Below are 27,958 nucleotides of genomic sequence, written 5' to 3'. Positions count from 1 at the left end.
AGAATTAGAATAGAATATGGAATATAAAATAATAATAGAATAGAATTCAGAATTAGAATAGAATATGGAATATAAAATAATAATAGAATAGAATTCAGAATTAGAATAGAATATGGAATATAAAATAATAATAGAATAGAATTCAGAATTAGAATATAGAATAAAAAATTAGAAACAGAATAGAATAAACTATATGGAAAACGGAATAGAGAATAAAGAAAACAATAGGGAATAAATAATAGAACAGAATTGAATAGAATATAAAATATGGAATGGACCATTGGACACACAAAGCGAATGAGAAAACTGGATTCAAACTCCACTCCCCTTTCGCTCCTCTTTTATTCCCTCTGGGAGGGGCCATTCACCGTCCACCTGTGGCCTTCCTCCCAAGTCGACCCCTGTTCCTTAGCTGCTCCCTTCTTATTCTGGCAGCTCTGCGCATGCGCACACTGAGAACAGGCTCCAGCTATTCTTCTGCGTGGCACGACAAAACCGCGAAGCCCTTATCCGCGGAGACATAAGCGCATCGCTAAAGCCGCGATGTCATCACTGTGCGTCATCACCGCCGCGACAACAGCGCGGCAACAGAAGGGCGCTTTAAAACGGCGCCGCAGCAGAAAGCCGATTTCAATTAAGGTAAGGGTTAGGATTAGGTTTAGGGGTTTGTTTTAGGGTTAGGTTTAGGGTTAGGTTTAGGGTTAGGTTTAGGGTACTGAGTCCTTGGGAATGCGCAGATTTGCCCTCCGCGATTATGTCATCGCGGTAGGGTCGCATTTTTCCTTAGCGCTTCGAACGGCGCGAATTAGTCTTCGCGCTTATGTCTCCGCGGATAAGGGCTTCGTGGATTTGTGGTGGAACCATTCTTCTGCTCCACTGATCTCCGACTCCGAAGGCAGCTGATAACTGGCATACGGCCCTGGCCCCCTCTCTGCCTCCGACGCAGAGTCCTCCTCAGAGCCTTCCCCAGACTCCAGGACTGGCCCAGGTTCCTCCCCAACCTCCTCACTCTCCGAATTGGCAGCTGCCGGCAGCGGGCCACAACAGCCACGTGGATTTGATAAATAAAACTAAACAAAATCATTAAACGGTATCCGGAAGAAGCAACGTGCAGGAAGAGAAAATGGGCAGGTCTGGGAACTCAGCTCCTTGGGTGAAGTTGGGCCAAGAAGACAATTTATGTTGACACCTGAAAGGAAAAAAAAAAACCTGACCTGGCAATTCAAAGGGAAAAATGCCATAAATATTTGCTGTCCCAACCTTTCTCTGCCTCCTGAATGGTGGGAAAGGCCCTGCAAACAGGTGTACAGGTGAGCACAGCTTCCTCCTTTGAAATCTCGGATTGATTCATGCCATCCACCCAGGGCAGGGCAGCTTCACAAGGGCAGAGCCTCCCAATTTCAATCTCCCCCCCCCCCACTCTTTGTCACAGTGGTGAGGAATACAGCTAGTCCTTGACTAACGATGAGAACCGAATCCAAAACCTTCTGTTGCTAAGCGAGACAGCGGTTAAGTGGGTTGGCCCGGTTTTACGACCTTTCTTGCAAGTGGATCCCTGCAATGTTGTGGCCCGCTGCCGGCAGCAGCCGATTCGGAGAGTGTCTGGGGAAGGCTCGGATGAGGGCTCTGCGTCGGAGGCAGAGAGGCGGCCAGGGCCGTCCGACACTTATCAACTGCCTTCGGAGTCCATGAGGCAGAAGAACAGCTGGAGCCTGTTCCCAGTGTGCGCATGCGCAGAGTTGCCAGACGAAGGGAACAGCTAAAGAACAGGGGTCGACTTGGGAATAAGGCCACAGGTGGACGGTGAATGGCCCCTCCCAGAGGAAGTAAAAGAGGGAGTGAAAGGGGAGTGGAGTTTGAATCCAGCTTTCTCATTCACTTTGTATGTCCAATGGTCCATTCCATATTTTATATTCTATTCAATTCTGTTCTATTATTTATTCCCTATTGTGTTCTTTATTCTCTATTCTCTATTCCATATAGTTTATTCTATTCTGTTTCTAATTTTTTATTCTATATTCTAATTCTGAATTCTATTCTATTACTATTTTATATTCCATATTCTATTCTAATTCTGAATTCTATTCTATTATTATTTTATATTCCATATTCTATTCCAATTCTGAACTCTATTCTATTATTATTTTATATTCCATATTCTATTCTAATTCTGAACTATTCTATTATTTTATATTCCATATTCTATTCTAATTCTGAACTATTCTATTATTTTATATTCCATATTCTATTCTAATTCTGAACTCTATTCTATTATTATTTTATATTCCATATTCTATTCTAATTCTGAACTATATGCTATTATTTTATATTCCCTATTCTATTCCCAACTGACTTGGGAAGTAAGGCCATAGGTGGACGGTGAATGGCCCCTCCCAGAGGGAATAAAAGAGGAGCGACAAGGGAGTGGAGTTTACAGGAGTTTTCCTTCATTGATTCGTGACTCTCTGAGACTCCGAGGAGTGAATCCGGCTTTCCCATTCGCTTTGCGTGTCCGACGGTCGCTAAGGGGGAAATCACATGATACTACGACTGTCACAAACACGAGTCAGTTGCCAAGCCTCCGAATGTTGACCACATTGCAATGAGGGTGAAAAAAATGTCCTAATAGGTCACTTTGTTCAATGCTGCTGTAACTTTGAACGGTCACCAAATGGAGCGTTGTAAGTCAAGGAGTTCTGCTACGCTATCGGGAAACTCGCAAGAACAAGTTAAGGGTAGAGAAAATCGATCAGTGTGATGGCGAGCAGTCGAAAAGCAACTCGATGTGACATGATCAATAAGTAGAACAAAGTCAAACTCACCTCAGTGTCCAAAAATATCAGGATCACAGCCACAATTACGGATAGTCCTCGACTTACGACCACAAATTGAACCCCAAAATCTCTGTTGCTAAGCGAGACAGTTGTTCAGTGAGTTTGCCCTATTTTACGGCCTTCCTTGGCTCAGTTGTTAAGTGAATCACTGCAATTGTGAAGGGACTAGCACTGTTGTTAAGTGAATCACTGCTGTTGTTAAGGGAGTAACACCATTGTTAAGTAAATCACCTCTGTTGTTAGGGGAATAACACTGTTGTTAAGTGAACCACTGCAGTTGTGAAGGGAATAGCACTGTTGTTAAGTGAATTACTGCTGTTGTTAAGGGAGTAACACCGTTGTTAAGCAAATCACTGCTGTTCCTAAGGGAATAACACTGTTGTTAAGTGAACCACTGCAGTTGTTAAGGGAGTAACACCGTTGTTAAGTAAATCACCTCTGTTGTTAGGGGAATAACACTGTTGTTAAGTGAACCACTGCAGTTGTGAAGGGAATAAAGCTGTTGTTAAGTGAATCACTGCTATTGTTAGGGGAATAACACTGTTGTTAAGTGAATCACTGCTGTTGTTAAGGGAATAGCACTGTTGTTAAGTGAATCACTGCTATTGTTACGAGAATAATACTGTTGTTAAGTGAACCATGCGGTTGTTAAGGGAATAACGCTGTTGTTAAGTGAATCACTGCAGTTGTGAAGGGAATAACACTGTTATTAAGTGAATCACTGCAGTTGTTAAGTGAGTTACACCATCGTTAAGTGAATACGGCTTTCCCCATGACTCTGCTTGTCCGAAGGTCGCAAAAGGGGATCGCGTGAACCCAGGATACTGCAACCCTCGTAAGTACATGCCAGTTGCCCAGCATCTCAGTTTCGATCATGTGACCACGGGGATGCTACGACGGTCATACATGTGAGGAACGGTCCTCAGTCACTTTTTTTTTCCCAGTAGTGTTGCAAACTAGAATGGCCACTGAATGAAACATGCTGGAACAGTTAGAAGTCCCTTTTTTCAATGACGTCGTAACGGTAAATGATAAATATCATAAATGATATTTATGACGGTTGTAGAGTCCCGGGGTCACGTGATTCCTTTTGCGACAGGTTAATAGGGAAGCCAGATTCACTTAACAACCACGCTAATCCCTTCCCAACTGCAGTGATTCGCTTAACGACTGCGTCAAGGAAGACGGTCACATTCACATAACGTCTTGTTTCGCAATAGAAATTTAGAGCTCAATTGTGCTCGTAAGTGAAGGATCACCGATATACTGTAAATTATACATTATTCAGGTAAATGTTCCCCTTGCACTCATCGTTCCTGAATCTAGGGGGCGGTGCTCATCCCCGTTTCAAAGCCGAAGAGCCAGCGCTGTCCGAAGACGTCTCCGTGGTCAGGTGGCCGGCATGACTCAACACCGAAGGCTCACGGAACGCTGCTCCCTTCCCACCAAAGGTGGTGCCTATTTTTCTACTCGCATTTTTTAACGTCCTTTCGAACGGCTCGGTTGGCAGAAGCTGGGACGAGTCACGGGAGCTCCCTCCGTTTACGCGGCGCTGGGGATTTGAACCGCCGAACTGCCGACCTTTCTGATCGACAAGCTCAGCATCTTAGCCCCTGAGCCACCCTGTAAATTATACATTATGACATTATACATTATGACCCTCCAAATGAGCGTTTCTATTTGTGCCGGAATTAAATATAAGTCTTTCCGATCTAAATATTTTGGGGGAAACTCCCCAATGAGGTGTGTTGTGTTCTTCTTTCAAAATAGCCACTTAATTGTCGGCATAAATCAGGGCGGCCCAAATGTGAATGTATAATATCAGGTTGCAAAAGTCCTTTTTTGGTGCCCGCGCACCAAATTCCGACAGGCGTTTCCAAACTGCAGGAGTATCCTTTAAATCCACCTGATCCCCTCCTTTCCTTCCCTGTTCCTCCCGGCTGACATATTGCACCCCGTTTTTCCCCACCGTGGGAAATCCGGCTTGGCTCAATGACTTCATGCCCACACCCATGCCCGTTTTCATCTCGCCCTCAATCATCCAGAGCAGGAGAAGCTTGACATGGAACGACAGAATGAATTTGATGTAATTTGCTCTTTGGCTTCTGTAAGAATCGCTTTTGCCGGGAATGGAATTAATCGGATTCGGGAGAGTCAAGCTTGATTTGATTGAGGGCTGCATCAAGGTTGTGTCTGACCTTGAAGGGCGGGTGGGTGTGGCTGTGGGCGTGGCCATGGTGGGCGTGGCCATCTTATTTTTCCTTCCTTGCTCCCTCCCTCTCTCCCCCATTCCTTCCTTCCTTCCTTTTCTTCTTTTTCCTTCCCTCTTCCTTCTCCTTTCTTCTTCTCCTCTTTTCTCCTTCCTTCCTTCCTCAGTCCTTCCTTTCTTCCTTTTCTTCTTTTTCCTTCCCTCTTCCTTCTTCCTTCTTCCCCTTTTCTCCTTCCTTCCTTCCTTCCTCTCAGTCCTTCCTTCCTTCCTTTTCTTCTTTTTTCTTCCCTTTCTTCTCTTTTCTTCCTCCCCTCTTTTCTCCTCCTTCCTTCCTCTCAGTCCTTCCTTCCTTTAATTCTTTTTCCTTCCCTCTTCCTTCTCCTTTCTTCTTCCCTCTTTTCTCCTTCCTTCCTTCCTCAGTCCTTCCTTCCTTTTCTTCTTTTTCCTTCCATCTTCCTTCTTCTTTCTTCTTCTCTTTTCCCCTTCCTTCCTTCCTTCCTCTCAGTCTTTTCTTCCTTCGTTTTCTTTTTCCTTCCCTCTACCTTCTTTCTTCTTCCCCTCTTTTCTCCTTCCTTCCTTCCTCTCAGTCCTTCCATCCTTTTCTTCTTTTTCCTTCCCTCTTCCTTCCCCTTTCTTCTTCCCCTCTTTTCTCCTTCCTTCCTTCCTTTTCTTCTTTTTCCTTCCCTCTTCCTTCTCCTTTCTTCCCTTCTTTTCTTTTCCTTCCTTCCTCTCAGTCCTTCCTTCCTTTTCTTCTTTTTCCTTCCCCCTTCTTCTTCCCTTCTTTTCTCCTCCTTCCTTCCTCTCAGTCCTTCCGTCCTTTTCTTTTTCCTTCTCTCTTCCTTCTCCTTTCTTCTACCTTCCCCTCTTTCCTCCTCTTTCCTTCCTTCCTCTCTTCCCATCTTCCCACCTTCTTTTTCGTTGTCTTCCCTCTTTCCCTTTCTCCTTTCCTGCCCTTTCTTGCACACTCAAATGCCAAAGGAGAAACATTTCTCTGTTTTGTTTTATTTTCAGTTTGCTTTGCTAACCCTCTGCCAGCTAAAATGGAGCTCGGGGAGAGAGGAACTGCATGCTTTTTCAGCCATTACAGCCTCCTGCAGCCTTCTGCCAGTGAAAAAGAAAGCTCTGTTTCCCCGGCAGAGGTTGAGCTGGTCGATCAAAAAGGTCGGCAGTTGGGCAGTTCGAATCCCTAGTGCCGCGTAACGGAGGGAGCTCCCATTACTTGTCCCAGCTTCTGCCAACCTAGCCGTTGGAAAGGACATGAAAATGCGAGTAGAAAAATAGGCACCACCTTTGGTGGGAAGCAGTGGTGGGATTCAAATAATTTAACAACCGGTTCTCTGCCCTAATGACTATCTGGGTACGTGGGGCTCTGTGATCATGTGACTGGGTGGGCATGGCCAACCCAAGGTCACTCACGTCGATGGGCGCTTCGCCTTAGCTGTTACAATGTAATAAGCGTCAACTGGAGAGGCATTTTCTGTAAGCAGGGCAATAAAGATGAGGCTAGAAACAACACCAGAATGTTTCCTTCCGGCCTTCCTTACAGGATGAGCCCTGTAAAGTGGGGAAAACCAAAAGGAGATTTCTTCCAACAACCGGTTCTCCGAACTGCTTAGAAAGTTACCAACCGGTTCTCCCGAATAGGTGCGAACTGGCTGAATCCCACCACTGGTGGGAAGGGAACGGCGTTTCATGCGCCTTCGGCGTTGAGTCATGCCGGCCACATGACCACGGATACATCTTCGGACAGCGCTGGCTCTTCGGCTTTGACACGGAGATGAGCACCGCCCCCTAGAGTCGGGAACGATTAGCACATGTTTGCGTGGGGAGCCTTTACCCTTTACCTCTATATTAATATTAGTATTAAGGAGAGATAAAACAATAGATACAACTGTCTTTTGTAATTGCTATTGTATAAAATATTTGCGCAAAATAGATGTACGCAGACGACACGCTGTTTAATGGAAGAGGATGTTTGAATTAAAATAAAGTAAAAAGATTTATATTAAAAAAGAAGAAAAAAATGCTTGGCTCATTTCTACTACTTACTACTTACTACTCTTCCGGCCTTCCGTAAAGCTACCAAGACCTGGCTGTTCTGGCAGGCTGGAGGCTGTTGATTAGTCTCCAGCTCCACGCTAACAGTATGCATGGTGTGAAATTTTAATAATTTGTATTCTTTTTTAATATGTATGTATGTATGTATGTATGTATGTATGTATGTATGTATGTATGTAAAATCTAATAGATACCTTTCACCCTGGCTTGGCTGATAACGGATAAGAGCCTGTGGCCTAATGGCTAAGATGTCTGCCTAATATGTAATATAGCCCAGGTTCAAATCCCAGTAAGGGTATGGCTAGCTGATGAGAGCTAAATAGCTTGAAATAGATCTATACTAGTCTCCCTTTATTTATTTATCAGCACAAATACAACATGTATGTATGTATGTATGTATGTATGTATGTATGTATGTATGTATGTATATAAATAAATGTATCCGTGGTCATATTGTCTTGTTGTGAGCAGCCCAGAGTCCCAAGGGAGTGGGAGGCATACAAATGTTAATAAAACTAAACTAAAACTAAACTAAATTTCTGTTCGTGAAGTTGAGGACCGCCTGCATTTTAAGCTGTCGCCGAATCTCGGCTGTCTAGTAACGCATTTTCCTAAGATCAAACCCCATCCTTTTGAAAACAATGACAATCCTTGGCGTGTCCCTGACAAAGATGTTAATGAAAGAAAGGGAAATGGGTTTCTTTCTTTAAAACAAAAAAAAACCCTGCCTAGATTCCTTTTTATTTTCCCCGCTGACTCAACAGCTCTTATCGTATCGGCTCCCACCCATCAAAGGCAGCAATTAAGTATGGCTCATCCATCAACGTCGTCTCCCGTCATTCCAAGGAAGCAAGAATGACATCAACTTTGGGGTGAGCAGCAGGACAGTCAAAAGGTGAATCAATTTTTCAGGGGAACTGGATTTCCAAACCCACGCCCAAAAGTGTGTCAGCCCTTTTTCTCTCCCTTCTGGCTGAAATCATCCTTCTCCGGTGCTTTCTCACCTGGAACATGACTTCAATTAAAGAACTTTATCCTAGCTAAAGGGTAAAGTTTCCCCTCGCACATATGCGCTCGTCGTTCCCGACTCTAGGGGGCAGTGCTCATCTCCGTTTCAAAGCCAAAGAGCCAGCGCTGTCCGAAGACGTCTCCGTGGTCATGTGGCCGGCGTGACTAAACGCCCCCGAAGGCGCACGGAACGCTGTTACCTTCCCACCAAAGGTGGCTCCTATTTTTCTACTTGAATTTTTTTTTTAAACGTATTTTTTAATTTCCATTTTCACAACATACAATCACATGTATACTATACAGTATCATATAGTAACAAATAATGATCACATCAGTTCCTCTTATCATCAACACCCCCCCAAAAATAAAAACCCATTATTAGCTCTTCTGCTCTCCATACACCTCCCTCTCTCTACCTCTCTCCTACTTCCTATCTTCCCTCCATCATCCCTTCCCACTCTACTTCCCCTTCCCCTCTCCCTCTTCTCTCCCTACATTCCACTCCTCCCTATCCTCATCCTCTTCATCCTCCCCCCTCACCCTCTCTACTATCCCTCTCTTCCCATCTTTCTCTCTACATTCCACTCCTCCTTATCCTCCTCATCTTCCCCCCTCACCCTCTCCCCTCCCTCTCTTCGCATCTCCCCTCTGTTTCCCACTCTTCCTCTCATTGGTGTATTTCCGCTTCTGAGCAAACTCCAATCTATGTTGATAGTATTTATACTTCCATAACAGTATACTTAACATATCGTAGTTTTAAAGAAAAAATAAGAGAAAACAGAGCCAGCAATCATATTACATTAAAGTCTAACACCCCTCGTCAAACCTCCCTCCCTCCTACCCTCCCCCCCAACCCCCCCCCCCACCCAGCCTTCCATCCCCCGACTTCCCAGAACCCATACACAGTATAAATCTTTAACAAAAACAGTCTGAAATATATTGGAAAAAAGAGTTTAAAAAATTGATAACTTCTTTACATTGAGCTTAGCTCCTTGCTAAACTAACTTTAAACAATTTATATCAGTCCTGGTGTTAATCATAAGCTATCTGGAATTTCTTAGTCCCATATTTATTTTGAATATAATCGATCCATTTTTCCCCATCTCGTTTATCCATATTTATTTTGTATATAATCAATCCATTTTGCCCAGTCTCGTTTATATCTCTCATTTTCTACTTGAATTTTTTTACATGCTTTCAAATGGCTAGGTTGGCAGAAGCTGGGACAAGGAACGGGAGCTCCCTCCCTCCAGGGATTCGAACCGCCGAATGGCCATCCTTTTAGATTGACGAGCTCAGCGTCTCAGCCACTGAGTCCCCGCCTCCCCTAGGTTTATCATATAACCTGATACTTTATCATATATATGTATTCCTCGCGACCGCAACGGAGCCCCACATTTCTGTCCTTAAGCGAGACGATGGTTAGGGGAGGGAGGACTCGCCTTACCGAGACCCAGTGGAGCAAGTGGCCAGTTTTAAATTTCTGGGTCACTTTAGAGCTCCCGCTGCCTTAAGAAAGTTCAAAATATTCTTAAAGATCCATCTCATCCTGGCCACCCCCTTTTTTTTAAAACTATTACCATCTGGCAGACGGTACCGGATAATAAAAACAAGGGCAAAGAGGCTTTAAAAAATAGCTTCTGTCCCAGGTAGTAACTATATTGAATTCTACAGCATAGTGCAATATGAATGCAAGATCATTAATCAATTTTCAAATCAGCTGCATAGAATGCGAAGCGTGACCCGACAAAAGCGTGAACGTCAAAAGCGCGCCGACAAAACCGCGGCGCTAAAACCGCGATGTCAAAAGCGCGCTGACAACAGCGCGCCGACAACAGCGCGCCGACAGAAGCGCGATTTAAGTTAAGGTAAGGTTTAGGGTTAGGTTTAGGGTTAGGTTTAGGGTTAGGGTTAGGTTTAGGGTTATTTTTAGGGTTAGGTTACAGCGCGCTTCTGTCGGCGCGCTGTTGTCGGCACGCTTCAGCGCTCATTCGTCGGCGCGGTTTTGTCACCGCGGTTTTGTCACCGCTGTTTAGTCAGGCGCTCTTTTGTTGTTCGCGCATTTGTGGTGGAACCAATGCGAAGAATGTGTGTTTGTCTTTTATTTTTATAGTTATAATGTACACTGAAGATGGCATTTAATTTCGTGGTGCGAGGGGCAATGGACCATACACTAAACTAGGTAAAGGTAAAGGTTCCCTTGGCACATATGTGCTCATCGTTCCCAACTCCAGGGGGCAGTGCTCATCTCTGTTTCAAAGCCGAAGAGCCAGCGTTAACATCCTGCTCCGAAAGACCCCGAGGCCTGTTTTGGAGGAGTTTCGTTTTGTTTTCTCTTGTCATTGGAGGTGGGGGTGGGGGGGTGGCTTGAAATATTTGGAAAGAAAAGCAGATTTAAGAAATAAATCACCGGGTTAAAAAGTTTCTCCAGGAATCACAAGACAAAGTGAGTGTTTATTCCACACCCAGGAAAGTTTCTTTGTCCCCTGAATATCAGCTGCTTCAAATAAAGTCAAGGTGATGATGGATACACCAAAGAATAATTTGGCACCGGATTTATAGCTTTCCCATGAATCTGAGATGTTTGTTTTGTGTCCCAGCCAATCCAAAAAAACGGCTGGGACCGAGCTTTGATTACGTGACCACAGTGGTGTAGCCACGGTCATAAGTGCGAAAAACGGTCGTAATTTGGCAGTTTGCATCTCATCAGGATCCAGGTTGACTCGGCCTTCCATTCTTCCTTCCGAGGTCGGTCAAATGAGGACCCAGATTGTTTGGGGCGAGAGGCTGACTCTGTGAAAGCCCTGTGAAGCGGTATCTGTTTAAGTGCTATGGCAAAGGAAGGAAGGAGGGAGGGAGGGAGGAAAGGAAGGAAGGAAGGGGAAGAGGAAGAGAGGGAGGGAGGGAAGGAGGATGGCGAAAAGGAAGGAAGGAAGGGGAAGGAAGGAAGGAAGAGTGGAAGGGAGGAAGGATGGTGAAAGGGAAGGAGAAGGGAAGGGAGGGAGGGAGATGAAGAGAGGGAAGGGAGGGAGGGAGGGAAGAAAGGAAGGAAGGAAGAAGAAGAGAGGGAGGGAAGAAGGATGGTGAAAAGGAAGGAGGAAAGGAAGGGAAAGAGGGAGGGAGGAAGGGACGGGAAGGAAGAGGAAGGGAGGGTGGAAGGGAGGAAGAATGGTGAAAGGGAAGGAGAAGGGAAGGAAGGCAGGGAGGGAGATGAAGAGAGGGAAGGGAGGGAGGGAAGAAAGGAAGGAAGGAAGAAGAAGAGAGGGAGGGAGGGAAGAAGGATGGTGAAAAGGAAGGAGGGAAGGAAGGGAGGGAGGGAGGGGAAGGAAGGAAGGGGACTGAAAGGGATGAAGGGAGAAGGAAGAGGAAGGGAGGGAGGAAGGATGGTGAAAGGGAAGGAGGAGGGAGGGAGGGAGGGAGGGAGGGAGGGAGGAAGGGAGGAAGGGAGGAAGGAAGGAAGGAAGGAAGGAAGGAAGGAAGGAAGGAAGGAAGGAAGGAAGCCATCTTGGTGCAGTGATTAGAGTGCAATATTGCAGGTTGACTGCCCACCGCCAGCAGTTTGAATCTCACCAGGCTCATGGTTGACTCAGCCTACCGTCCTTCTGAGGTCTGTAAAATGAGGACCCAAATTGTTGTGGGGGGGGGGCAACATGCTGACTCTGTACACCGCTTAGAGAGAGCTGTAAAAGCACTGTGAAGCGGTACACAAGTTTAAAGACAATTGCTATTGCTGTAACTCACATTTTTTAATACCGTTGTAACTTCGGACGGCCACTCAAATGAATACCTGTAAGCCTGTCTTTGCTAAAGATGTGCGGGAAAGTCCTCAGCTTATAGCAAAACTCACATTCAGACGTGATCGGTAGCTGAAAAGGGCGAGCAAATTCATAACAATGAAGGGGAGACCTTGAAAACTCAATAGCGGAAACTCCCCGAATTCTCCAACCTCGCTCAGGCTGGCTGGGGAATTCTGAGAGTTGAAGTCCACTCGTCTTAAAAGTTGCCAATATTGCGTATGGATTTCGTGACACAACTCTGTAGAACACATTTCTTCGTTCAGGTGTGTGTACAGGTTGTCCTCCGCTAACGACAATCGAGCCCCAAATTTACGTGGCTAAGCGAGAAATTTGTTTTGTCCCTTTTGACGACTTTTCTTGTTAAGTGAATCCCTGCAGTTGTTAAGTGAGTCACAGGGTTGTTAAGCGAATCCAGCTTCCCCCCTTTGACTTGGCTTGTCCGAAGGTCGCAAAAGGGGTGTCAGGCCTGCGGCCATCTTTTCTTTTGGCTCTTTGGCCTGCCACACTTTCTATTATTCGACTAGGCATTTTCCTATTGTGGGAAAATGGATTGTACGGAGTTAGATGCTATGTAGCCATAACAACATTCTTTCTAGAAAGCCAAGGTCATCCTTTGTCTCTGCACCTCTGTACCTGACTGGAACTGGATGGGTGGAAGCTGCCAGCATGGCAGTGGAAGATGGGACCCTGGGATGGACTTGTGGGTGTGGGGATGCAAGATCTTGAACTTTCAACTAGGTGAGGAAAACCGGGAAGCTTTCAGATTCAGGTTTTCCCAGATGTGCCAACATGTCTCTCTTCGTAAATGGGAACTTTGAGGAATCCTTTGCCTCGGACTCTGATTTACTTTTGGATCAGGCGTCTGAATTTTGACCACATGACCATGGAGATGTTGAAACGGTCGTAAGTGCGAAAAACGATCATAAGTCACTTTTCTTCCAGCGTCGTCGTAAAATGGTCGCTAAAGAAAACCATTGTAAATCGAGGTGTTTGCCGTATTACTGTGCATTGAAGGTCCTTTCCTCAGCTTTCAGGCTGATCAGGTCCCCAGATCGATGGGAATCTTTCTGTTTTGCGACGCTACATGAAGTTCTGGTTTGCTTTGGTTAAACTGGGACAGCTGATTGGATAGCCAGTAAATATTTGGACATTATTATTTCCATGCCAAATGTTAAAACAGCTCTCGCCTGGCATTAGTACCAGGAATGCGTACCTTTCTGCCAAAGAAAACAAGGGTGCAAGACAACATTATATTTGTTTATCTCGCCCTTAGATTCGGTCAAGCTAATCTCTGAATAACTGTTCTCAGGAAACAAGGAGCGCCTTTGATTAATGTTTCTAGTCCCTTTGAAGTAACAAGCAAGAATGTGACATTGGTTGAATCACAGAATTGGATTAAAACGAAAATAAAAACTATTTTTTTGGGGGGGGAAGAATCACAGAGTTGGAAGGGATCTTGGAGGTCTTCTAGTCCAACCCTTTGCCTAGGCAGGAAACCCTATACCGTTCCAGACAAATGGCTATCCAACATCTTCTTAAAGACTTCCAGTGTTGGGGCATTCACAACTTCTGGAGGCAACTTCTGTTCCACTGATTAACTGTCAGGAAATTTCTCCTCAGTTCTAAGTTGCTTCTCTCCTTGATTAGTTTCCACCCATTGGTTCTTGTTCTGCCTTCAGATGCCTTGGAGGATAGTTTGACTCCCTCTTCTTTGGGGCAACCCCTGAGATATTGGAAGACTGCTATCATGTCTCCCCTAGTCCTTCTTTTCATTAAACTAGACATACCCAGTTCCTGCAACCATTCTTCCTATGTTTTAGTCTCCAGTCCCCTAATCCTCTTTGTTGCTCTTCTCTGCACTCTTTCTAAAGTCTCCACATCTCTTTTACATTGTGGTGACCAAAACTGGATGCCGTATTCCAAGTGTGGCCTTACCAGGGCCTTATAAGTAGTATCAACCCTTCACGTGATCTTGATTCTCTCCCTCTGTTGATGCAGCCTAGAACTGTGTTGGCTTTTTTGGCAGCTGCTGCACACGGCTGGCTCCTATTTAAATGGTTGTCCACTAGGACTCCAAGATCCCTCTCACAGTTACTAATATTGAGTTCTGTTTTTTTTCTTAATTTCTTCCTTTCTTCTCTTCTCCCCTCCCTTTCTCTTCCTTTCCTCCTCTTTTTCCTTCCTTTCTTCCTTTCTTTTCTTCTAATTCTTTTCTTTTCTTAACTTTTTTCCTTCCTGCTCTTCTGTTTTTCTTCTCTTAAAGAGCGGAGGTGGCGCAGTGGTTAAATGCAGCACTGCAGGCTACTTCAGCTGACTGCAGTTCTGCAGTTCGTCTGTTCAAATCTCACCGGCTCAGGGTTGACTCAGCCTTCCATCCTTCTGAGGTGGGTAAAATGAGGACCCGGATTGTTGTTGGGGGCAATATGCTGACTCTGTAAATCGCTTAGAGAGGGCTGAAAGCCCTATGAAGTGGTATATAAGTCTAACTGCTATTGCTATTGCTATTAATTTCTTCCTTTCTCCCCCCCTCTTCTTCCCTCCCTTTTCCTTCCTTTTCTCCTCTTTTTCTTCCTTCCTTCCTTCCTTTCTTCGAATTCTCTTCTCAATTTCTTCCTTCCTTCTTTCCCCTCTTTTTCCTTTCCTGCCAATGTGAAACTCCTCTCCTGCCAGTAGGAGCCCAGCAGCCCCATGGATGAAATGGGAGCCCTGGTTCTCCTCTTACGCAACCCCCCTCCCTCCCCCCAAAATAGTAATAAAGTTTGCAAAAGGGTGTGTGGATTCAATGCAATATAGCTGGTCCTCGACATACAACCGTTCATTTAGTGACCAAAGTTACAACAGCGCTGAAAAAAGGGACCTAGTACCGTTTTTCACACTTAGGACCACTGCAGCAGCCCCATGATCACGTGACCAGAATTCGGACGGCTGGGCAACTGGTTCACACTTACGACCGTTGCCGTGTCCCAAGGTCACGTGATCCTCTCTGGCAACCTTTTGTCAAGACAAGGCAATGATTCACTTAACAACCGCCTTACTTGCTGAACAACTGCAGTGGTTCGACTTAACGACGGTGGCCAGAAAGGTTGTAAAATGGGGGCGAAAGTCCCCATTAAGAAATGTTTCACTTTGCGACAGACACGTTGGGCTCAACTGAGTCCCCTTCGGGGGAAAACAGCGGCATATAAATATAATAAACTGAAACTGAAACTGTGGACGTAAGTCGAGGACTAGCTGCACAATTCAATTCAAAACTGAAGCTGTTCCTTTAAGAACGAGGACGCTCCGTCCCGACGGGAGGATTCAACTCGATAGCCTTCGGACCTCAATGGTAGCTCCCATCCGCATCCACTTCTCTCCCCCCCCTTTAATTGGATTCGCCCGAAGGGACCTGTTTCTTCACCGAGTCTACGCGGACGAGACCACTCGCCACCGAACCGATTTCATCTTCTCTGCCTATCCCCCCACCCCTGTCCTCAGCGCCCGGTTGGTATCGCCCCCTAGAGGCTGCTAAGGATTAGCCCGGCGCTTCTTCTAACACCCCTACGGGCATGTTCAGAATGGTCTCGTCCTATAGAAAGTCGATGTAAATATTTCCGGGAGAGACCACTTCGCGGCTTCCTGGAGGGGGGAGGAACTAGGAAAGGAATTGGTAAGGCTTGTGTGAATGTAACTGGTGGTGCATTAGTACGAAAGCAAAGGGGTGTGTGTGTGCATGAAGGTAAAATGAGTAGGGGGTGCTCAGACTGCCGCCCCCCAGGTTTGGGTCGAGAATGTTTGCATTCTGGGCCAATCAAAAGGCTTACATGCTAAAGGACAAGCTTTGAATGTTGGCTTAAGCTGTGCATGCTTTGCAATCCTTGAACAAGCCATCATTGGCTGAACAAGCCATCATTGGCTGAACCTATGCTTGGCCCTAGACCTGAGACACGGTTGAACCAACAAAAGTGGCTTGGCTTTGCATAAACGCTCAAACCATGTTTGCATCTTGGTTTAAGTGTGATGCACAAACCTAGCTACCATTCAGCGTATCTGGGGTTTAAGGGAGCCTGGGGGCTTTAGCATGTAAGCAGTAACAAGAGTTGGAAGGGAATGAATAGAAGAACAATCAATAGAATTGGAAGGGACCTTGGAGATCATCTAGTCCAACCCCCTGCTCACGCAGGAGACCTGTACTGGGGATTCGAACTGCCGATTGCACAAGCTCAGCGTCTTGGCCACTGAGCCACCTAGTCAGATTGAGGCAAAGTCCCTGGGTGTAGAATTGCTGCCTGATCTAGTCCAGTTTCTTTTTAAAAAAAACTAGATTTCCCACAATGCTCCAGTGATGGGCAATGCATTATGGGAAATGAACCGGCTTCAGATTTTTGGGTTGTTTTTTTTTTAAAAAAAAAGATGTTAAGGAGGCCAAATTAACCAATAGGAAGCTTATTATTGTTATTTATTTTTTAACAATAATAAGCTTCCTATTGGTTAATTTGGCCTCCTTAACATCTTTTTTTTAAAAAAAAACAAAAACCCAAAAATCTGAAGCCGGTTCATTTCCCATAATGCATTGCCCATCACTGGAGCATTGTGGGAAATCTAGTTTTTTTTAAAAAGAAACTGGACTTTAAAAAAAAAAAAAGATGTTAAGGAGGCCAAATTAACCAATAGGAAGCTTATTATTATTATTATTATTATTATTATTATTATTATTATTATTATTGCTCCTTTGTGAGGTTGCTGGCAGGGAAATGGTGTGCTTGCACCATTTTTTATACATCTATTTTTATTTATACGTTTTTCTTAACATATATAAGTATTTAGTAAACAGCGTATTTAGTAAACGCTGGAACATGTAGAATGGAATGGAACGAAATAGAATATGGAATAGAATAGAATGGAATATGGAATAGAATAGAAATTGAAATAGAATAGAAGAATGGAATGGAATAGAATAGAATATGGAATAGAATAGTAAATGAAATAGAATGGAAGAATAAAATAAAATATAGAATAGAATATGGAATAGAATGGAATAGAGTAGAAAATGAAATAGAATAGAATATGGAATAGAATAGTAAATGGAATAGAATAGAAAATGGAATAGAATAGAATAGTAAATAGTAGTAGAATAGTAAATGGAATAGAATAGAATATGGAATAGAATAGTAAATGAAATAGAATGGAAGAATAAAATAAAATATAGAATGGAATATGGAATAGAATAGAATAGAAAATGAAATAGAATAGAAGAATAGACTAGAATATGGAATAGAATAGTAAGTGAAATAGAATGGAAGAATAAAATAAAATATAGAATGGAATATGGAATAGAATAGAAAATGAAATAGAAAAATAGAATAGAATATGGAATAGAATAGAATATGAAAGAATAGTAAATGAAATAGAATGGAAGAATAAAATAAAATATAGAATAGAATATAGAATAGAATGGAATATGGAATAGAATAGAATAGAAAATGAAATAGAATAGAATAGAAGAATGGAATAGAATATGGAATAGAATAGTAAATGAAATAGAATGGAAGAATAAAATAAAATATAGAATGGAATATGGAATAGAATAGAAAATGAAATAGAATAGAAGAATAGAATAGAATATGGAATAGAATAGTAAATGAAATAGAATGGAAGAATAAAATAAAATATAGAATGGAATATGGAATAGAATAGAAAATGAAATAGAAAAATAGAATAGAATATGGAATAGAATAGTAAATGGAATAGAATAGAATATGAAATAGAATAGTAAATGAAATAGAATGGAAGAATAAAATAAAATATAGAATAGAATATAGAATAGAATGGAATATGGAATAGAATAGAATAGAAAATGAAATAGAAGAATAGAATAGAATATGGAATGGAATGGAATAGAATAGAATATGGAATAGAATAGTAAATGAAATGGAATGGAAGAATAAAATAGAATATAGAATAGAATAGAATTCTTTATTGGCCAAATGAAATTGGACACACAAGGAATTTGTCTTTGGTGCATATTCTCTCAGTGTACATAAGGGAATAAAATACATTCATCAAGAATAAAAAGATACAACACTTAGTGATAGTTAGAGGTTACTAATAAGCTATCAAATTGTACTAGGAAACAAGTAAAAACAATATAAATTGAAAGATACAAGCAACATGGTTATAGTCCTAAGTCGGGAGAGATAGATACTAGGAAGGAAGAGAATAGTAATAATACATTAGTAAATTATTGACTGTTGTGGAATTAGTTGTTACGCGGAGTGATGGCATTCGGGGAAAAACTCCTTGTTCTGGTGTCTCTCTAGCATCATTTTACAAATATATAATTACTATATACATGTTTTAACTCCAACTAGAATTGTATTTGCACAAAATAGGAAACGTGATGAGATCCCTACGGGTGAGAATGTGATTAGGAAAATATTAGACTGCAGAAACGCACAGATTAATGCCGGCTATAAAGGAGAAAGAACAAATTGAATATGATATGACATGGGAATTATTTTATGGATGGTTGGAGAATAAAAACAAATGAATGGAGATCAGTGAAATGAAGAATATATGTTAAGATAGAGATGTAAACAATGATGATTCTTACTATACGATTGTTAAGATTGTTATATCCGATATAATTATTATATTTTCATTAGTCTATATGTTAAAAGGGAGAAATAAATAGAGTTATAAGACTGATTATTATTATTGTAAGATTAGAGAATTATTAGCAATGTGACGAATACTGTAAATCTTGACTGATTGCAGAGATATTTGTAATCGGATAGCACACTGTTTAATGGAAGATGAAACGTTTAAATTAAAAATTAAAAAAACCTATAAAATAATTCTTTCCTTGTATATAATAGCATTCTTCCAGTTTCCAATTTATACCTTTATTGTCTAACCGTTGATCGAACAAATTCCATGTTTAAAAAGTAGCCTGTATCTTCTTTATCCTTAACGTTAACTTATCCATTTCTGCATTCTTGCACCATTTCTCACCAGTTTGTAAAAAAACCCAGATTCAGCCTCCTTTTTGGCCAAGATTTTTAGCTCAGTCCAATTTCTGGGCTTGGGGAGAAGACAAAACACGGAGGAATTCAAATTGCTGGGAAATGGAAAACTGGAAAATTATACTTTTTTAAAAAAAATGTGCGGTTGGTTGTAAGCCTGACATTCCATCTGAAGGCCAAGACGACGTTAAACGTCAAGTGGGTGGGTTGGACTAGATGACCTACAGGGTCCCTTCCGACTCGGTTAATTGATGTTAGTCTCTAGTTCCCATCATCCTCAGCTTGCCCGCGGGCCGGTTGAGCTGCAAACATCACTTTCTTTTTCTCCTGTCGCCATTTCCTAGGATACGGGATTCATTCTTTGCCTCTTTCCTTTGGAGTCGGTCAAGATGGTGAGTTTTGGGTCTGGTCCTTGAATGGGTCCTTCCTGATCTTCCTCATTGGCTTCCCTCATCCTCAACTCCCTCTCTTTGGCTTCCCCTCCAGCACGGACGGTTGAAGGTGAAGACGACGGAAGAACAAGCCGAAGCCAAACGCCTGGAACGGGAGAAGAAACTCCAGCAGTACGTGACGGTCACCAAGGCCATCTTTGAGAAGGTAAAACACCCTGAGGCTGGGACACCTTCTCTTCTGCTCCTGGGTGAAAATGATACTGGAAAGTTCTTGGGTTGGTTGGATCCAGAGGTCGGTTCCTAACAGTTTAGACCGGTTTGGCTGAGTACGTAGTAACTCGGCCGTCCACACATCCGAACTGGTTCTATTGTTGGCGGCGCCATCTTGGTTTTTAGGTTCTGCGCATGCGCAGAACATTCCAGAAATGTGATTTTTTTTTTGGCGCACCGAACCAGCAGGAATGCCAGTAGCTGTCCATCTCTGGTTGGGACCTCTTGCCGAGTGGGCCTTCAAAATCCTGGGGCTCCTCACTCATTTGAAGAACCCTTGAGGGGTTGGGGTGGGTGGGTGGATGGATGGATGGATAGGAAGACGTCTTATCTATCTGTCAAGATTCCAAGTTAACAATCCAACAAAAGAAGACTCCGAGACTTGAAGTGCCTCAAAGTTTTATTTTATTAGTGATATCCTATTGCACTGATGGCGAACCGTTTTTGGCTCGTGTGCCGAAAGCGGGGGGGGGGAGCGCAGGGGGGGTCATGCGTGGGGGTGCCACACCCATAATTCTATGCGCACGACCACAGCGCACATGCGCGCACAACCAGCACTCCCCCACCCCCACTTTTGGCACGCTTTTTTCGCCCTCCCCAGGCTCCAGAGACTTTATAGGAGCCGGGGGAGGGCGAAAACAGTCTCCCCACCTCCCCCTGAGTCCCTCCGGAGGCTTCAGGAGCTTCCCTGAAGCCTCCTGAGCGTGAAAAGCCAGCCCTACGGGCAAACTGGAAGTTCAGCAGCGGGCTTCCGGGTTTCTCATAGGGGCGATTTTAGCCCTCAGGCGGTTTCCCTGAAGACTCCGGAGGGCTAAAACCGGCCCTACGAGCAAACCGGAAATCACTTTTGCTGTTTTTTGCCCTCCAGAGCCTTCAGGGAAGCCGCCTGAGGGCTTCTGAAGGCTCCGGAGGGCTAAAATCTGCCTTACGAGCAAACCGGAAGTCCGTCCCTGAACTGTCCCTTTACCCCTTCCCTTCTTTCCTTCTCTCCTTTTTCCTTCCTTCCTCCCTCCCTCTCTCCCTCTCTCCCTTCCTGCTCTGTCTCTCTCTGTTTCTTCCATCCCTCCCTCCCTCCCCCCTCTTTGTCTACCTAACTTCCTCCCTCCCACCCTGTCTCCTACCTTCCTTCCTTTCTCCCTGCCTGCCTCCTCCCTCTTTCCCTCCTTCCCTGTCCCCTCCCTCCCTCCCTCTTCTGTACCTTCCTTCCTACCTTCCTATCTACTTTCCTCCCTCCTTTTCTGCCTTCCTCCCTCATTCCCTTTGCTTTCCTTTCTTCCTTTTTCCTCCTCCCACCTTTCCTTCCCATCTTCCCAACCTCCCTCCCTTTTCCTTCCTTCCTTCCTTCCTTCCTTCCTTCCTTCCTTCCTTCCTTCCTTCCTTCCTGTTCAACTCCACTTCTCTTAAAGCTACCCAAGAGTGAGAAACACAGTTCAGGGGATCCCGTTTCACCCACCTACCCACCCACCCAACCTTCCTGGTGGCCGTGCGAGGCCTTCATGAGAAATCGGAGGGAGGCGGGGAGTGAAGGGGCGTTTGGGACGCCGCCATCTTAACTCTCTGCTTCAGAGGAAACTGGGGGAGCTGGACAAGGAAGCCTTGGAGCTGAGCAACAAAGTCCTCGGCGCCAATCCGGATTTTGCCACCCTCTGGAACTTCCGGCGAGAGACCTTCCTGCACCTGGAGAAGGAGGAGTGAGTAAGGGGGTAAGGGTGGGGAGGAAGGGTCTGGGAAGAGGAGACAGAGGGTCTCCCCATACGTCCAGAGGTCCACATGTTCGTCCACCCCTTCCATCCCCTGCCAGGAGCCCGGAAGAGATGCAAGCCTTGTGTAAGGGCGAACTTGCCTTCCTGGAATGCTGCTTGAGGGTGAATCCCAAATCCTATGGCACCTGGCATCATCGCTGCTGGGTGATGGAACACATGCCCGAGCCGGACTGGGCCCGGGAACTGGAGCTGTGTGGCAAGTTTTTGGAGATCGACGAGCGAAATTGTGCGTAGTTCCTGTCCGTCCGTCCTTCCTTCCTTCCTTCCTTCCTTCCTTCCTTCCCTGATTTACAGCAGTTTGTTAATTGAATAGAGACTTCACTTGTTTCTCAAACTTGGCAATTTCTCTATCTATCTGTCTGTCTGTCTGTCTGTCTGTCTGTCTGTCTATCTATCTATCTATCTATCTATCTCTATGGTATCATCTATTATCTATCTATCTATCTATCTATCTATCTATCTATCTATCTATCTATCTCTACGGTATCATCTATTATCTATCTATCTATCTATCTATCTATCTATCTATCTATCTATCTATGGTATCATCTATTATCTATCTATCTATCTATCTATCTATCTATCTATCTCTATGGTATCATCTATTATCTATCTATCTATATCTGTCTGTCTGTCTGTCTGTCTGTCTGTCTGTCTGTCTGTCTGTCTATCTATCTATCTATCTATCTATCTCTACGGTATCATCTATTATCTATCTATCTATCTATCTATCTATATCTATCTATCTATCTATCTATCTATCTATCTATCTGTCTATCTATCTATCTATCTATCTCTACGGTATCATCTATTATCTATCTATCTATCTATCTATCTATCTATCTATCTATCTATCTACGGTATCATCTATTATCTATCTATCTATCTATCTCTACGGTATCATCTATTTATCTATCTATCTGTCTGTCTGTCTGTCTGTCTGTCTGTCTATCTATCTATCTATCTCTATGGTATCATCTATTATCTATCTATCTATCTATCTCTACGGTATCATCTATTATCTATCTATCTATCTATCTATCTATCTATCTATCTATCTATCTATCTATCTACGGTATCATCTATTATCTATCTATCTATCTATCTATCTATCTATCTATCTATCTATCTACGGTATCATCTATTATCTATCTATCTATCTATCTATATCTACGGTATCATCTATTATCTATCTATCTATCTATCTATCTATCTCTACGGTATCATCTATTATCTATCTATCTATCTATCTCTACGGTATCATCTATTATCTATCTATCTATCTATCTATCTATCTATCTCTCCGGTATCATCTATTATCTATCTATCTATCTATCTATATCTACGGTATCATCTATTATCTATCTATCTATCTATCTATCTATCTCTACGGTATCATCTATTATCTATCTATCTATCTATCTATCTATCTATCTATCTATCTATCTATCTCTACGGTATCATCTATTATCTATCTATCTATCTATCTCTACGGTATCATCTATTATCTATCTATCTATCTCTACGGTATCATCTATTATCTATCTATCTGTCTGTCTGTCTGTCTGTCTGTCTGTCTGTCTGTCTATCTATCTATCTATCTATCTCTATGGTATCATCTATTATCTATCTATCTATCTATCTATCTATCTCTACGGTATCATCTATTATCTATCTATCTATCTATCTATCTACGATATCATCTATTATCTATCTATCTATCTATCTATCTATCTATCTATCTACGGTATCATCTATTATCTATCTATCTATCTATCTATCTCTACGGTATCATCTATTATCTATCTATCTATCTATCTATCTATCTATCTATCTATCTATCTATCTATCTCTACGGTATCATCTATTATCTATCTATCTATCTATCTCTACGGTATCATCTATTATCTATCTATCTATCTATCTATCTATCTATCTATCTATCTCTACGGTATCATCTATTATCTATCTATCTATCTATCTATCTATCTATCTATCTATCTATCTATCTATCTATCTATATCTACGGTATCATCTATTATCTATCTATCTATCTATCTATCTATCTATCTATCTCTACGGTATCATCTATTATCTATCTATCTATCTATCTATCTATCTATCTATCTATCTATCTATCTATCTATCTATCTATCTTTTCTTTCTTAATTTTTAATTATTTTATTTGTAAATATTTTGAATACAGTGCATTGCTAGGGTATATCATTTACAAAAGCAAGATAAAGAAAAAAATATATACATGCATATACTGGTTACCATAGTAATAATCTAACAGTTTCAGCTAAATTTCTCTTGGCCTTGGCTTATTTATACTTCTGATGATTATATTGGCATGTTTATAATTATGAATCATCTTTATATTTAATTCATACATAGTGATGATCTTTCTTCGTCTAATTTCTGCCTCTTGTCTCGAGTCTCTTCCTTACTTCCTCCCTCGCTCCTTTCTTCCTTTCCTTCCATCCATCCATCTATCTATATCTAATCTATCTTTTTCCTTCCTACCTTCTCCCTCCCTTTCTTCATCTCACTTTCCTTTCTTTCTTTCTTTCTTTCTTTCTCTCTCCTTTCTTAATTTTTTAATTATTTTATTCATAAATATTTTGAATACAGTGCATTGTCATGGTATATCATTTACAGAAGGAAGGTAAAGGGAAAAACATACACACATATACTGGTTGCAATAGTAATAATATAACAGTAGTTTTAGCTAAATTTCTCTTATTTATACTTCTTATTATATTGGCGTATTTATAATTATGAATCATCTTTATATTTAATTCATACATAGTGATGATCTTACTTCATCTAATTTCTGCCTCTTGTCTTTAACTTCTTTCTTTCTTCCTCCCTCCCTCCGTTCTTCCTTTCCTTCCATCCATCCATCCATTCATCTATCTAGCTATCTATATCTATTCTTTCCTTTTTCCTTTCTATCTTCCCCCTCCCTCCCTTTCTTCATCTCACTTTCCCTTCTTTCTTTTTCTTCATTTATTCTTTCTTTCTTTCTTCCTCCCTCCCTCCTTTCTTCCTTTCCTTCCTTCCTTCCATCCATCCATCCATTTAGCTAGCTATCTATATCTAATCTATCTTTCTTTTTCCTTCCTACTTCTCCCTCCCTCCCTTTCTTCATCTCACTTTCCCTTCTTTCTTTTATTTATTTATTCATTCATTCATTCATTCTTCCTTCCTCCCTCCCACCTTTCTTCCTTTCCTTCCTTCCATCCATCCATCCATCCATCTATATCTAATCTATCTTTCTTTTTCCTTCCTACTTCTCCCTCCCTCCCTTTCTTCATCTCACTTTCCCTTTCTTTTTTTCTTTCTTTCATTCTTTCTTTCTTCCTTTCCTTCCTTCCATCCATCCATCCATCTATATCTAATCTATCTTTCTTTTTCCTTCCTACTTCTCCCTCCCTTTCCTCATCTCACTTTCCCTTTCTTTCTTTCATTCTTTCTTTCTTTCTTCCTCCCTTCTTTTTCCCTTTCCTTTCTTACCATCCATCCATCCATCCATCCATCTAGTTATATCTAATCTATCATTCTTTTTCCTTCCTACCTTCTCTCTCCCTTTCTTCATCTCTCCCTTCTTTCTTTCTCCCTCCCTCCTTTCTTCCTTTCCTTCCTTCCATCCATCCATTTATTTAGCTTTTTCCTTCCTACCTTCTCCCTCCCTCCCTTTCATCTCTCCCTTCTTTCTTTCTTTCTTTCATTCTTTCTTTCTCCCTCCCTCCTTTCTTCCTTTCCTTCCTTCCATCCATCCATCTATCTAGCTATCTATAGCTAATCTATATTTCTTTTTCCTTCCTACCTTCTCCCTCCCTCCCTTTCTTCATCTCACTTTTCTTTCTTTCTTTCTTTCTTTCTTTCTTTCTTTCTTTCTTTCTTTCTTTCTCTCTTTCTAAAACTTACATAGCTGTCCTTCTATCTATGACTCTGGGCAGCTTACAAACAATTTTAACCAATTAATACAAGTTTTCCTGTCTTTGGGGAAAATTTCAGCAGCTGGAATTCAGCACGTCTAAAGAAGGCTAACTTACGGGATCAGTAAAGGCCAACTTTCCCCAACATGGCGGCTTTTAAGCCGTGCGTACTTCATCTCCCAGAATTCTTTGCTGGCTGGGGAATTCTGGGAGACGGAGTCCGCACGTCTTAAAAGCCGCCATGTTTGAATAGAAAGACGATGGAGAGGAGGAAGGTTGGGGGCCCAACTTAAGTTTCGACCCTTCTCTGTGGCGCCCCCTGCAGTTCATTGCTGGGACTACCGGCGTTTCGTGGTACAGCGGTCCAAGGTGCTCCCCCAGGATGAGTTGGCCTTCAGCGACAGCCTCATCACCCGGAACTTCTCCAATTATTCTTCCTGGCATTATCGCAGCCTTCTCCTCCCGCAACTCTATCCCGATCCCCAGCACCAAGGCCGGATCACGGAGGAAATCCTTCTAAAAGGTGGGAATCGGGAATGGATGGGTTGGGAGGGGAAACACCTCCCCCCCCCTTTATAAGAGGTTTGGGGCTTTCCAGGGGTGGGGAGGGGGGCTGTGCTCCCCAGGAGAAGAACAAATACAATACTGCATTACCAGGTGTTGGACAAAACGCTCTCGGAATGGCTGAAAGTTGGGGGGAAATGGACTTCAGTTTTATTTGGCTGGGGAATTCTGGGAGTTCAAGTCTAGGTGTTGGGCAGACAGACAAGATGGATGGGTGGGTGGGTAGATATAAACAATTAGATAATAGATGATAGCGTTAACTATTCGATTATAGATGATACAGAAATATATATGTAGATAGATAGATAGATAGATAGATAGATAGATAGATAGATGATAGATAGATAGATAGATAGATATAGATATAGATAGATAGATAGATAGATAGATAGATAGATAGATAGATAGATAGATAGATATACATAGATAGATAGATAGATAGATAGATAGATAGATAGATAGATAGATATAGATATAGATAGATGATAGATAGATAGATAGATAGATAGATAGATAGATAGATAGATAGATAGATATAGATAGATAGATAGATAGATAGATAGATAGATAGATAGATAGATAGATATACATAGATAGATGATAGATAGATAGATAGATAGATAGATAGATAGATAGATAGATAGATATAGATATAGATATAGATATAGATAGATGATAGATAGATGATAGATAGATGATAGATAGATAGATAGATATACATAGATAGATGATAGATAGATAGATAGATAGATAGATAGATAGATAGATAGATAGATATAGAGAGATGATAGATAGATAGATAGATAGATAGATAGATAGATAGATGATAGATAGATGATAGATATACATAGATAGATGATAGATAGATAGATATAGATAGATGATAGATAGATAGATAGATAGATAGATAGATAGATAGATAGATAGATAGATAGATAGATATAGATAGATAGATGATAGATAGATAGATGATAGATAGATAGATAGATAGATAGAGAGATGAGAGAGAGAGAGAGAGATGATAGAGAGAGAGATAGACAGACAGACAGACAGATAGATAGATAAACAATTAGATAGTTTATAGATGATATAGAATTATGGATGGATGATAGACAGATGACAGATACTTAAAATTGGATGGATGGCTAGGTTGGTAGGTATAAACCATTAGATAATAGATGATAGAGATAGAGATATATATACCAGGGGTTGTGACACAATACATACCTATTTCCCTGGCTTAGCTGATAAAGGAAGAAAGCCTGTGGCTTAGTGGCTAATATAACTGCCTAATATGTAACACAGCCCAGGTTCGATTCCAAGTAAGGGTATGGCTAGCTGATGAGAGCTAAATAGCTTGAAAGGAGGCGTTCGTAATTCTCTGGAGCCAGCCACGTGTTACCTCCCTGCTGGTCGAAACCAGCCAGGAGGGGCACGGATCCAGTAAACAGGTGGGGGCACTCATCACTCCCATGGCCTTGTCCACTTCATCAGGAGTGACAAGCTGGAACTCATTTCAGAAAGTCTGAACAAGACCCTCCCTCGGCATCTCCGCTGGTTCTGTCCAAATGGAGTCCAGGTCTGTTTGAATCTGAGTGATTTTGTCCGATAGAAACTGAGCAAACTCCTCAGCTCATCCCTGTAAGGCATCCCCCGTTTCCCCCCCTTTCAGGAGGGAACGAGTTATCCTAAACCGGACGGCTGGGTGGGATTCTGCGGACGCAATAAGAGCGGGAAAATGCACACATTTTGCCGCCCATATCACCATAAATAAGTCCTAGTGAAGGCTCTTACTAGTGTTCGGTCGGATTCGGAGTTGCTAGCCCTCCAACGTCGCTCTAGGCGTCTCTTTTGGTGCTTCATCTCCCAGAGTTCCTCGGTAAACCAAGGTGCCCTCCTGGATCCGCTGCCGCGGAGAGGCCGCAAAGGCGCAATCCAATCTAGCACCTCAGTCGCCGCTGTATTCCAGGCGGCGATCAAGGACTCTGTCGGATTGTGGGCAAGAGAGTCAGGTATCTCCCCAAGCTCCTTCTGAAATCCCAACGGGTCCATCAGGTGCCTGGGGCGGAACCACTTAATCGGTTCCACCTCCCTGCGGTGGGGGAGTAGCTTCCG

General features: G+C 42.5%; 1 protein-coding gene across 1 annotated transcript; it reads left to right on the top strand.

The window, feature by feature from the left end:
* The first annotated feature begins 15,233 nt into the window (after positions 1–15,233).
* Positions 15,234–27,535, top strand: RABGGTA (Rab geranylgeranyltransferase subunit alpha). The gene is made up of 7 exons (XM_032236629.1): positions 15,234–15,389; positions 19,255–19,302; positions 19,397–19,507; positions 21,139–21,263; positions 21,374–21,561; positions 25,605–25,802; positions 27,516–27,535. The coding sequence occupies exons 2-7, from the start codon at positions 19,300–19,302 to the stop codon at positions 27,533–27,535; spliced, it is 645 nt and encodes a 214-aa protein (XP_032092520.1). The 5' UTR covers positions 15,234–15,389; positions 19,255–19,299.
* The last annotated feature ends 423 nt before the right edge of the window (positions 27,536–27,958 follow it).

The sequence above is a fragment of the Thamnophis elegans genome, chromosome Z (assembly GCF_009769535.1).
Source record: "Thamnophis elegans isolate rThaEle1 chromosome Z, rThaEle1.pri, whole genome shotgun sequence".
NCBI lineage: Eukaryota > Metazoa > Chordata > Lepidosauria > Squamata > Colubridae > Thamnophis > Thamnophis elegans.
The sequence above is the reverse complement of the archived record's forward strand: the minus strand, read 5'-3'. Positions and strand labels throughout refer to the sequence as shown.